Source organism: Notolepis coatsorum, assembly GCF_963971535.1.
Source record: "Notolepis coatsorum genome assembly, chromosome: 17".
Taxonomy (NCBI): domain Eukaryota; kingdom Metazoa; phylum Chordata; class Actinopteri; order Aulopiformes; family Paralepididae; genus Notolepis; species Notolepis coatsorum.
In genome coordinates this window covers 33,413,296-33,426,658 of record NC_140181.1, presented here as the reverse complement: position 1 = coordinate 33,426,658, position 13,363 = coordinate 33,413,296, and the positions used below count along the sequence as shown (strand labels likewise).

Genomic DNA, 13,363 nt, shown 5'->3' with positions numbered 1-13,363 from the left:
TGGGTTGGAGTTGAGTGGAGAGATAGGGGGAGGGGTTGCTACTGCTGACCACACGTCAGGCTCTACCAAGAGAGGTCTGGAGACATTCACACTAAAATAAGTTATATATATTGTTGTCACAAAGGTGGGGTGTGGTTGTGGTAGGACCCAGATGCAGAACGGTGGAGGTAGAGGCTGGTTCCAAGAGTGTTTCATGAAAAATAAGGCACAGGATACAAAACCACAAAAAAAATAGTTGACAGCCTGGCTGACTAACTAAAAATAAAAACTAGAGCAACAAACTGAAAAGCTATAAACATGAGAACTGACCAGACTAACACATTGGACATAATAAACACGAGAACAGACTAGACTAACATACTAGACATAATAGTAATAAACATAAGAACAGACTAGAGTCACTAGACTAACATACTAGACATAATAGTAATAAACATAAGAACAGACTAGACATAATAGTTATAAACATGAGAACAGATTAGTCTAGACTAACATACTAGACATAATAGTTATAACACAAGAACAGACTATACTAACATACTAGCCATAATAGTAATAAACATAAGAACAGACTAGAATAACATACTAGACATAATAGTAATAAACATAAGAACAGACTAGACTAACATACTAGACATAATAGTAATAAACATAAGAACAGACTAGACCAGGGGTCAGCAACCTTTTTGACATGAAGTGCCAGTTTGAAATATAGTTGTAACTAGTGTGCCATATCAACAATATTCCATGCATCGTAATTTTTTTCCCTCATAATCAGGTATTTTTAATGAAAATGTTTACATTATTACATCATTAGTGTTATTGTTATTATTAACAATATTATTATGATGGTTGTATCAACCCTAAATCTGAGTTGGGGCGGGGGTGCAATGCAGACAAACAGTTTTGCTTTACATTTACATTTACATTTAGTCATTTAGCTGACGCTTTTATCCAAAGCGACTTACAAGTTCTGTACGACAAGACAGCAAGAAGGGTACAACTCTATCAGCTGAGTAACAATGTTCATCAAGTGTTGTGTGTTACAGTGTAGGTTAGTTTATTAGGACAAGTGCATGACAGTAAGGTTAGTCAGGGTTAGATTTTTTTTTTTTTTTTTTTTTCAGCTTTACTGAGCTCCGTTATCTGGGGGCTGTAGTTGGTCACTTTAAGCTGCACACCGGAGCATCTTTTAATCCAGCTGTTTGCTGTTCTCTGATATTTTCTGACATTTCGTTGATGCGTCGCTCGACACTTCGAGCTGACATGGGGATATCTTTTATCCTTGATTTGATTGTCTCTTTGTTTGGCAAGCCTTTAAACAAAACATCTGAGCTACAGAGAAAAGCCTCCTTGATATACTCGCCATCAGTGAATGGCTTTCCACATTTCGCAATGCAATGAGCAATGCGATAGCTTGCTTCAGTTGCGTGGTTTTTAGCAGTCGTGAACACTTTGAGGGTGCTGGCTTGCTTTCCATACCTGGCCACGGCACGTTTAATCGATTCTGCCTTATCCGCCTGATCTTTGAAACTTTTTTGATGCTTCGTCTCAAAATGGCGTTTCACACCTGACGTTCTGCAAACTACATTTTCTAAACATAAAGTACACACAGCACGGTCCTTCTGACACACAAACCCGTAGTCGTCTGTCCACGAGGGCTGGAATGCCCGAATTTCCTTTGCTTTAACTTTCTTAGCAGGGGTTGCCATCATGAAAGACGGCACATACAGAATGCAACCGCAGCACTGTGTGATTACCTGGGAACTGCGCGCGGGCGCAGGAGGCCAGCTGACTGCTGACAGCTGAGCACCATGGGAACAGCTGTATAGCTGTCATAGGGGTGTGCAAAACTGTCGAATTACAAAAAAGAACCTGTGGGAGGATTTCAACAAGATAAATGCGACAACAGTGCAAAATATTTCACTATAATATTTCAAAGCGAAGTAAAAAGATTTTTTTTTTTTTTTTATGCTGCCCCCTGTGCCAATGAAAATGCCCCTGCGTGCCAATGCGGGCACGCGTGCCTAGGGTTGCCGACCCCTGAACTAGACTAACATACTAGACATAATAGTTATAAACATGAGAACAGATTAGAGTCTAGACTAACATACTAGACATAATAGTTATAACACAAGAACAGACTATACTAACATACTAGCCATAATAGTAATAAAGAACAGACTAGAGTAGACAGACTAAAACAGGACTGATATACACAGAGGGTAATTGACAAACAAGACACACCTGGGATAATTACAAGAGACAGCTGAGAGGGGAAACAGACTACAAAGGACTACAGGAACTAAAATAACAACAACAATAGCAGATGGAACACAATATACACAACTGGAGAAAACAAGAAGACAAGGACTAAGACAAAAACATGATACATAGAACAACTAAACAAAACTAACAGGGGAACATGAATGGGAGGGAGAGAGAGCAGAGAGAGAACAGACAGTGAATATAGTGTGGAGGAGAGAGAGAGAACAGACAGAGAGAGCAGAGGAGAGAGAGAGAACAGACAGAGAATAGAGAGTGGATGAGATAGAGAGAACAGACAGAGGAGAGAGAGAGAACAGACAGAGAATAGAATGGATGAGAGCGAGACCAGAGGAGAGAGAGAGAACAAACAGAGAGCAGGTGAGAGAGGGAGAACAGAATGAGCAGAGAGAGAATAGAGAGCAGAGGAGAGAGAGAGAACAGACTGATTGATTGAAAACTTTATTAACAGATTGCAGAATGGGTACAATACAGTACAGCTCAATACAAACAACTGCTAAGAGGATGAAAACCAGAAAAAGACTTTCATCTTGTTTACATAAGGGTCCTCCATTTTCAATTCATCAAGACATTTAGAGACATACAAATATACGGTACTATGTAAGAAAGTGAGAACATCATAAAAAATAGAAATCCGAAGGGGAAGAAAATGTACATAGAGAGTGGAGGAGAAAGAGAACAGACTGTGAGGGCTGGGTAAGGACTGCATGCTGCCCAACGAGGGGGCGTGCCGAACATTCTACCTCACGCATCTGAGAGTGGTTGGCAATCAGCTCGTTGGGAGACTACTAGTACTGCTGGTTGCCTTCCACTCATTGCCAGGTCGTTCTGTACGCTACCATCAACCGCCGCGCTCCTGGTGAGACATTGTCTTCGCTCTCTATAATCCCACGGGAGGATTTCCTATGTTCTCACTGGGAGACATTGTGCCATCCGTTGCTATCATCTACCGCCGCGTCTCTGGGGTGAGACGTCGTGCCAGCTACTGCCCTACTCCCTCTTCGTGGACCTCGTTCCTGGGGTGAGGCCTCGTCATCGCTCTCTATAGTTCCACGGGAGGATGCCCCTGTTCTCACTCTGTTCCCCTTGGACCCCCTGTTTGCTGTGTTGCCCGTCGGCAGCGTTCTGGTGAGGCTGTACGAGAGTCGAGACCAGACTCCGAACTTTCGTTTTCATTCATGGACTCAAGAAGATATTCCTGTGTACTTTTTGTTCGCCCTTTAAAGGAACAGTGCTGCATTTTTGCGTTGTTCATGGACTCTAGTGTATTTCACCCTTAAAGGGTCAGTGCTGCCTTTTTTCCCTGTTTAATAAATAATGCCCTGTTTTTGGCTAACTCTCATACCTGTCTTGTGTTGTGCTATTGGGGTCGCATACAAATCCCTAACACAGACAGAGAATAGAGAGAACAGAGAGAGAACAGACAGAGAACACAGAGAGCAGAGGAGAGAGAGAGATTAGAGAGACCAGAGGAGAGAGAGAGAGAACAAACAGAAAACAGAGAGAGTAGAGGAGAGAGAGTGATAAAAATGACATGACTATAGACATGACTATAGACCAATATCCATACTGCCCTCACTATATAAAGTATTTGAGAAAATTGTCTATACCAGACTGAGTAGTTACATAGATAAATAAAATATTCTGGACTCCTCACAATATGGCTTCAGGAAAACATGTATGGCAGTTCTTGACTTACAGGAAAACATCAATGATGTCATTGATAAAGGTGACATCTCCATTGGAATCTTCCTCGACCTGTCTTATAAGGCATTTGATTGCATTGACTTTGAGATTCTTTTAACCAAATTAAATAATTATGGTGTCAGAGGCATAGCTCTTAGTTGGTTTAAAAGCTACATATATGGAAGACAACAATATGTAAGTATAAATTATCATAAATCTCCAAATAAATGTATTAACTATGGGGTCCCCCAGGCTAAATGTTGGGGCCACTTCTCTTCATCTTGTATAACAATGATTTTGTCTAATCCTCTCAAATTCTACACAAATTACTTTTAGCTGATGATACAAATCTGATTCTGTCATCCAAAGATCCATTCTACTTCAAGAAACTGTAAATAGGAAGGGCGGCTGGGTGGCATAGCGGAGATTGCGCTCGTCACCAATGCAAGAGACTCCGGTCTCGAATCCCAGTGTCAACATTGCCTACGGCTTGGGCCAGTCGTCATACTATCTCAATTGACAGAGGTAGCGGGTGGAAGTCGATGGGTGGGGATTGGACGTTGTGGACAGCGACTCCTACAGGTCGGTTGGGTGAAGCCTGCACAGCAGAGACAGGAAGTATCGGGGGCAGCATGAGCCTCCCACGCGTTACACCTCGCCACTGAGAGTCCGCGCTGTCTGGTGAAAAGATGCGACAGGCTGCCTCCTCGTGTACCGGAGGGGACACGTGATGCAAGGCTTCTATCCTCACTACAGCCGACCAGTGGGAGGCATAGTCTAGCAACGTTCAAGAGAGGGGAGGGGAGAATTGGCAATACAAAATTGGGATGGGAGAAAAATAGAAAAATAAGGAGAAAAAGTGGATAAAAAAAAGAAACTGTAAATAGGGAGTTGGAGAAGGTGGACACCTGGTTCAGATGTAATAAACTCCCTCTCAACATAAAAAATAATGATATAGTATTTTGCTCAAATAAAAACAAAACAAACACAAAGTGTATCCGTATTGCAATAAATGGGCAATAAATTAATAGAGTAGCCTCCACAAAATTCCACATCGACAAATTCTTGAATTTCAAGTACCATATTGATCATCTCATAAAAACACTATCTAAATATGTTGGCTTGTTCTTTAAGTTAAGACACTGTCTTCCACATTCAGCCCTTCTCACCTTACATAAATCTCTATTTGAACCTTAAACTACTACAACATCATATGGTCCAACACTTTTCCCAGTTACATTAAAAAACGTTCCCAGTCATTACAAAACACGCCATATCATGGTCTGACTACAGAGACCCCACTGGACCTTTATTTAGTAACCTTGGACTCTTAAAGCTTGCAGAACTAAACATGTATACAAATTCTGCCATCATGTATTAAGTAGTGCACAGGACCAACCACCGGTTAAACAAGCTCGTCCCTATCTGCCGTCCCCTGAATGCACATTACACCAGAAAGAAACATCTAATCAAAGGGAAAAAACGAAAGCTAAAATGTACCAGTCTGAGTGTATTGTGCACTGCAGGGGTCCGCAGATATGGAACGAGCTCGACGACTCCATAAAAATGTCCCAGTCTGTCTCCCTCTTGTCTTCATATACTGTAACCCAGTGTTTCTCAAAGTGGGGGGCGCGCCCCCCAGGGGGGACGCAGAGGCATGACAGGGGGGGGCCTTGAGATTAAAAATGTGTCGCTTTGTAAATTCCCAGTCACTGAGTGAAGATCTGCTGTTTTGCAAATATGTCAAAAACAGAGCGACAGCTGATGAGCTCTTCAAAATTATTGACAGTTACCTGACAGAACATGGACTGAAATGGGAGAACTGTGTGGGCTTTTGCTCTAACGGTGCGCAGGCCATGGCAGGGAAAAGGAGGGGGCTACAGGCGCTCATCAAGGGGGTCTCGCCAAACGCGCAATGGACGCACTGTAAATTCACAGAGAGGCGCCAGCGTCAAGACAGCTTAGCCCTGAGCTGAATGAGGTTTTGACAGAAGTTATAAACGTGGTAAATTTCATCAAAACCCGACCCCTGAAAGCGCGCCTGTTCTCTGCACTGTGTGAGGCGATGGGAGCTGACCATTCTGCAGTGCTGTTTCACAGCGAGGCAAGGTGGCTCTCGCGAGGGAAGGTGTTGTCAATTTGAAAGGTCACGATATTGGTGTTATTTCAATCAATTTAAACATGGCCCATTTCATGACTATTTTGTTGGGGCGAGGGGGGGGGGGGGGGGGGCCCAAGATATTTTGGTCCGCCAAAGGGGGGCCTGACAGAAAAAGTTTGAGAAGCACTGCTGTAACCAATGATTGTTTACAGAAAATCACACTCCTCTCCGCCAATACATGACAACTAGTTATTGTACCATGTCTGTACTGTGTTATGTTCTATATAATATGTCTTGTTTTGTTCTATATAACATGTATTTTTTTGTTGTTATAGATGTATTTATTTGTTTTGTTTTTGCTGGGTTCCTCTCAAAAGCATGCGGCTGCAGCTTATCCTGGGGGTTTTCCTTTTCATACAACCTCAACTTATAACAACATGATCTGTGTGATGCTTGTTTTTTGTATGAATAAAAATATGCTAATATATCGTATCGTATCGTAGAGGGAGAACAGACAGAGAACACAGAGAGAGGGAGAACAGACAGAGAGCAGAGGAGAAATAGAACAGACAGAGAGCAGAGGAGAGAGAGAGAACAGAGAGAACAGAGGAGATAGAGAGAACAAACAGAGAGAGCAGAGGAGAGAGAGAACAGAGAGACGAGAGGAGAGAGGGAGAACAGACAGAGAACACATAGAGCAAAGGAGAGAGAGAATAGACAGAGAGAGCAGAGCAGAGGAGAGAGAGAGAACAAACAGAGAACAGAGAGCAGGTGAGAGAGGGAGAACAGAAGGAACAGAGAGAGAACAGAGAGCAGAGGAGAGGGAGAACAGACAGAGAACACAGAGAGGCAGAAGTAATGGGGGAATCCATGTCCATGGCAGAGGTGGAGGAAACGGGGTGAGAGGAAGTCCAAGGCCTGGCAGAAAATGCAGTCCATTGCCAGGCAGGAAGGGCAGAATCTTACAGTTATAATAAGTTACTATACAGCTATATAATATAATATTATTATATTATATAGCTGTACAGTAACTTATTATACTGTGAATTCCTCCTGAGGTGTGACCAGCAGTAGCAGTCTCTCTTCTATTGCACCTTTAAGTCAGTGTTTCCCATACATTATTTGTGGCAGACCCGCCACCAAGTCAGACAGACCCACCACAAAGTCAGACAGACCCACCACCAAGTCAGACAGACCCACCACAAAGTCAGACAGACCAACCACAAAGTCAGACAGACCAACCACCAAGTCAGACAGACCCACCACAAAGTCAGACAGACCAACCACAAAGTCAGACAGACCCACCACAAAGTCAGACAGACCAACCACAAAGTCAGACAGACCCACCACCAAGTCAGACAGACCCACCACAAAGTCAGACAGACCCACCACCAAGTCAGACAGAACCACCACCAAGTCAGACAGACCCACCACCAAGTCAGACAGACCAACCACCAAGTCAGACAGACCCACCACCAAGTCAGACAGACCAACCACAAAGTCAGACAGACCCACCACCAAGTCAGACAGACCCACCACAAAGTCAGACAGACCCACCACCAAGTCAGACAGACCCACCACAAAGTCAGACAGACCCACCACCAAGTCAGACAGACCCACCACAAGTGATGCTTCCCAGGGTGATCCAGTAACACATTAACAACAGTGTCTCGCCCACTCTTCTTTTAATCCATGTTTTACCAATAGTGTTCTTATTACAGTGTTCTTGTTGAAGGCTGAGGCCCATACATCTGAGCCAGGTGTTTCCTCCCTGTGCTGAAAATGTGGAATTCCAGCGTATTTACTTTGTGTGAACCTTGGTATTCATTTTTACATTCTATAGTGGCTACACACAGCCTGCTGTTCTGATCAATCATCCAGAATCGTCCTTTTTACATTTTTACTGAACTATCTGATTTGATCTGAACTGAACTAGCCTCCCAACAGAACTATGAATCTCAATCGAAGGGAGAAGTCACTAATATCACTATGTTTTCATTTCTGAACTCCATTGCCTATATACACCCTAGGCTCTGTTACCCATACTGTATGAACTCTGTTGCCTATACTAAATGTATACAAACCTACTGCTTTCACTGTCTACACTGCCTTATATTGTAATCATAGTAATCATAATAATCATAACTACCTACCTCATACTATAGTCTACCCATATAACTATGTATGATAGCAGCATGTACAATAGTGCTGTATATACAATATATATACATTTATATTTATATTTACAGCATATATATATCCATATCTGTCTGAATATACCTGCAAGTAAGTATCACCAGTAATACATCTACGAGCAAAGTGCTAAATAGCAGCATATATATATATATATATATATCAGCTCCATCCAGACCTCCTAAAGAATTATGATGTTGTTTTCAACCAGTCTCTCCTCACTGGAAATACTAGTCTGAGACCAGAGAACAGGCCACAACAGGTACAAACTGTGTGGGGGTGGGGGGGTGGGGGGGGGGGGGGGGGGGGGGGGGGGGGGTTGGCAAGACAGAACAAATCTCTCTCTCCCTCCCATGCCTTTCTTCTTGTATTCTTCTTGTATTTCATGTATTCTTGAATGCAACTAAGAGCATCTTCAGACAAGAGTATTCTGACCATTAGCACTAAATATTTTATTATCATATTATATTCACATTATTTTACAGGGATGTGAACCTCTCTCTCTCTCTGTCTGTCTGTCGGTCTGTCTGACTAAGAGACATTGGCAGGTAAAGCTCATAGAGCTTATTACAGTATTAGAACATTATAATTCAAAATACCCCTCCGGCCCTCCGATAAAGATTTGTCTACAATTGTTCCAATGTGTTATTGGGCCAATCCTTTCATATGGAGGTTTGAGTCCATTAATTAAAGCACTGTCTGGGACTCAAACCCAGTTGAAAACATAGCTACAGCTTGAGTTCAGTAAACATACTGAGAGAAACAATTCCCCTCTTAATTCCAATTAAAACTGAATCTGCAACAGCTGCGGCCACCTACATGCATGCATCCACACGTGCATGCATCCACACGCACGCACGCACGCACGCACGCACGCACGCACTAAGCCAAGAATATCAATCCATTCACTTCCATCAGTAAGAACATCTAAACATATCTGAGAAGCCACTTCATAAAATTATTATTATTGTGTACATTATTACAAAAGTCTGCAATGAATAAGTACTAAGAACAAAGGACGGACGGACAGACAGACAGACAGACAGACAGACAGACAGACAGACAGACAGACAGACAGACAGACAGATCGATCATTACCAGCTCCATCCAGGCCTCCTTAATAATTATGATGTTGTTTTCAACCTCACTGGAAATACTGAGACCAGAGAACAGGCCACAACAGGTACAAACTGTGTGTGAATGAATGAATGAATGAATGAATGAATGAATGAATGAATGAATGAATGAATGAATGAAAACTTTATTTAACAGATGGCAGAATGGGTACAATACAGTACGGCTCAATACACACAATTGTTAAGGGGATGCAGACCAGAGAAAGATGTTTGTCTTGTTTACATCAGGGTCCCCCATTTTCAATTCATAGTGCGTGTGTGTGTGGGGGGGGGGGGGTGATTGGCAAGGCAGAACAAATCTCTCTCTCTCTTTCTCTCTAGTACATAGTGAATAACCAACATGATTCTAGTAAAAAAGTATCCAATATGATTCTAGTATCACCAACGTTAGTAAGCATCCAATATGATTCTAGTATCACCAACATTAGTAAGTATCCAACATGATTCTAGTATCACCACGTTAGTAAGTATCCAACATGATTCTAGAATCATCAACATAGTAAGTATCCAACATGATTCTAGAATCATCAACATAGTAAGTATCCAACATGATTCTAGAATCATCAACATAGTAAGTATCCAACATGATTCTAGAATCATCAACATAGTAAGTATCCAACATGATTCTAGTATCATCAACATAGTAAGTATCCAACATGATTCTAGAATCATCAACATAGTAAGTATCCAACATGATTCTAGAATCATCAACATAGTAAGTATCCAACATGATTCTAGTACCATCAACATAGTAAGTAGTATCCAACATGATTCTAGAATCATCAACATGGTAAGTAATAAGTATCCAACATGATTCTAGAATCATCAACATAGTAAGTATCCAACATGATTCTAGAATGTACAGTGTACAGTGTCCCCCCCCCCCTCCAATGTACAGCCCCCACCCAACCCACCCAACCCCACCCCACCCACCCAACCTCCTCCAATGTACAGTTTCTACGTCAAATGTACACTCTTTTTCTGGACACTTTTGTATCACAAACAGTACTGTATTTGCAAATCTGATATGTCATAAATGTATAGATGTAGCAGTACTGTCTATCTGTATGTCATGTATGTCATATATTATGTTATGATGAATTGAAAATGGGGGACCCTGATGTAAACAAGACGAAAGTCTTTCTCTGGTCTGCATCCCCTTAACAATTGTATATTGAGCTGTACTGTACCCATTCTGCAATCTGTTAATAAACTTTTCAATCAATTCAATCAATCAATCATCAACATAGTAAGTATCCAACATGATTCTAGAATCATCAACATAGTAAGTATCCAACATGATTCTAGAATCATCAACATAGTAAGTATCCAACATGATTCTAGTATCATCAACATGGTAAGAAAGTATCCAACATGAGTACCGAGGATTAATCTAGTGACCAGTAAGTAGTCCGAGGATAAGTAGAGCTCTACAAATAAAAGTAGCCTACAATGAATAAGTAGTGTACTAAGAACACAGAATAATGCAGGGTAATAATTGTACATGTGTACTCTAGTTGAACCCAGGAGAGACACATTCAGCTCAGTGTCTATTGTCTCTGACTCATGTATGATTCGTCTCGCACTTCATCAACATAAATCCATAAACACACAGTGCAGAAGCCGGATGTACAGTAAGAACTCAGTCTGACAGCAGTTTAAAGTCGCATTTCAAGACGAGTCAGAAGCTCGTTGAATACAACTTCATAAGCAATAATAAGTTAATAACCCACCAGGACCAGACTCACCTGATCAGGTTGAGGGTCTCGGCGGAGTCGAGGATGACAAACACAGTCTGGGGCTTCTGGACCTGCATGATCCTGGTCTGGTCTGAGCTGAGAGATGACATGATCAATCTCCAACAGGATCAATATATTTACTTCAGAGCGGCTTCTCGGTTCAGACAGCAGCAGAAAAAAACGTCTAGAACGAGTAAAAAAGTGAGGCGAGAGCTTTAGTAAAAAAAAACGAGGAGAACTAGTTCATTTAAACTTTGAGCATGATATAGATTCAATCGGAATTCATAATTTGTTAAGGGCTTTCAGCGGTTTTAGTGACAAAAAGAAGCGGGTCGACGCCGTTAGAGAAATAAGAAAAGTATGAGAAGCGGTTAGTGAGGCGGACTGATCTGAGATCAGAGTCAGCAAAGTAAAAACGGTGAAAAGACTTCAGAGCTCAGAGAGTTCACATCAGACCGACAGACTGGATTCTGATGAGACGCTGTGGACTGTAGTGTAGCACTGGAACACACAGAACTCACAGCCCATAGATTCGATTAGATTCACATGTCATCATTATACAGCACAAGTATACAACGGAAATAAGTTTGGCATGCAGAGTGAAAATGTAACAGTAAAGTTGAGTAGTAATATACAATGTGATTAAACTGGATATAAAAATAAATATATAAATTAGTGTACTATTACTGAGTAATAGTGCTAATCAGATGTAGGTACAGAGTTGTAGTATCAATGTACAGTGATACAGGTAATGGTACTTAGGTAGGAAGTCATACTGGCCAGCAGAATAGAGTAGGTACGGGATATGTACAGATATAGTATCTACAGGTATGTAAAAGGAGTATAAATTATGCAGGTACGGTATGTACAGACAGATGTGGATAAATATGTATGGTAAGAATATATATGATTATTGTACAGCATTATAGTACATGCTATCATACAGAGTTATAGACTTTAGTTGACACGGTTATCCAAAGCGATTTACAGAATTGTTTAACGGCTGTCGTAAAATGACTAAGCTGTTGTGGCAAATCATGTTGTAGAAAATAATTTCCAGGACAGTCCACAACCGAGGAATACTATTCCTGATGTGGTTATAATAGCTCTCTGGGGCTCGTCAACAATAACCAATAATAAGCCGTATAAATAACCATAGGAATCAATATTTATATCAGTAAACATTTCAATGGGTTACCCCCCACCCCGCCTACCCATCCCCACCCACCCACCTCCAATGTACACCCCCCCCCCCCCCACCTCCTCCAATGTACAGTTTCTTCGTCAAATGATTTTTTTTTTCTTACTCTTTTTGTATCACAGACAGTACTGTATTTGTAAATCTGGTATGTCATAAAGGTATAGATGTAGCAGTACTGTCTATCTGTATGTCATATGTATGTTGATGAATTGAAAATGGGGGACCCTGATGTAAACAAGACGAAAGTCTTTCTCTGGTCTGCATCCCCTTAACAATTGTGTGTATTGAGCTGTACTGTATTGTACCCATTCTGCAATCTGTTAATACAATTTTCAATCAATCAATCAATCAATCAATCAATGACAGTTGGAGGTCAGCTTCCTTCAATCCTACCTGGAGGGGAGAGAACAGATGGTGGAGGTAAACGGTACCCTATCCCCCCCCTCACAGTGAACTGTAATTCAAAACTGGCCCCTACAAATGTCCTAACCCAGTTGTACAATAAAGACCAAGCATGGCTTTGTCAGTATTCCAATGTACAGCCCCACCCAACCCCACCCCACCTACCCAACCTCCTCCAATGTACAGTTTCCATGTCAAATGTATGTCAGTATTCCAATGTACAGTGTCCCCCCCCCCCCTACCCAACCCCCCCCCCCCCCCCCCCCCCCCCACCTCCAATGTACAGCCCCACCCCACCTACCCAACCTCCCCCAATGCACAGTTTCTATGTCAAATGTATATACACTCTTTTTCTGGATTTTTTTAGTATCACAAACAGTACTGTATTTGAAAATCTGGTATGTCATAAATGTATAGATGTAGCAGTACTGTCTATCTGTATGTCGTGTGTGTCATATGATGAATTGAAAATGGAGGACCCTGATGGAAACAAGACGAAAGTCTTTCTCAGGTCTGCATCCTCTTAACAATTGTATGTATTGAGCTGTACTGTACTGTACTGTACCCATTCTGCAATCTGTTAATAAACTTTTCAATCAATCAATCAATCAGCATTAAA

The 13,363-nt window shown here is 41.7% G+C and overlaps 1 protein-coding gene across 1 annotated transcript in view; it reads right to left on the bottom strand.

Moving 5' to 3' along the window:
• The window catches only part of tfe3a (transcription factor binding to IGHM enhancer 3a), a 94,471-nt gene extending 82,891 nt beyond the window's left edge, over positions 1 to 11,580 (bottom strand). Inside the window, exon 1 of the mRNA XM_084332909.1 lies at positions 11,151 to 11,580. Within this exon, the coding sequence (XP_084189035.1) occupies positions 11,151 to 11,251 (101 nt within the window). The 5' untranslated portion in view covers positions 11,252 to 11,580. The remainder of the gene's footprint in view (positions 1 to 11,150) is intronic.
• Positions 11,581 to 13,363: the final 1,783 nt, after the last annotated feature.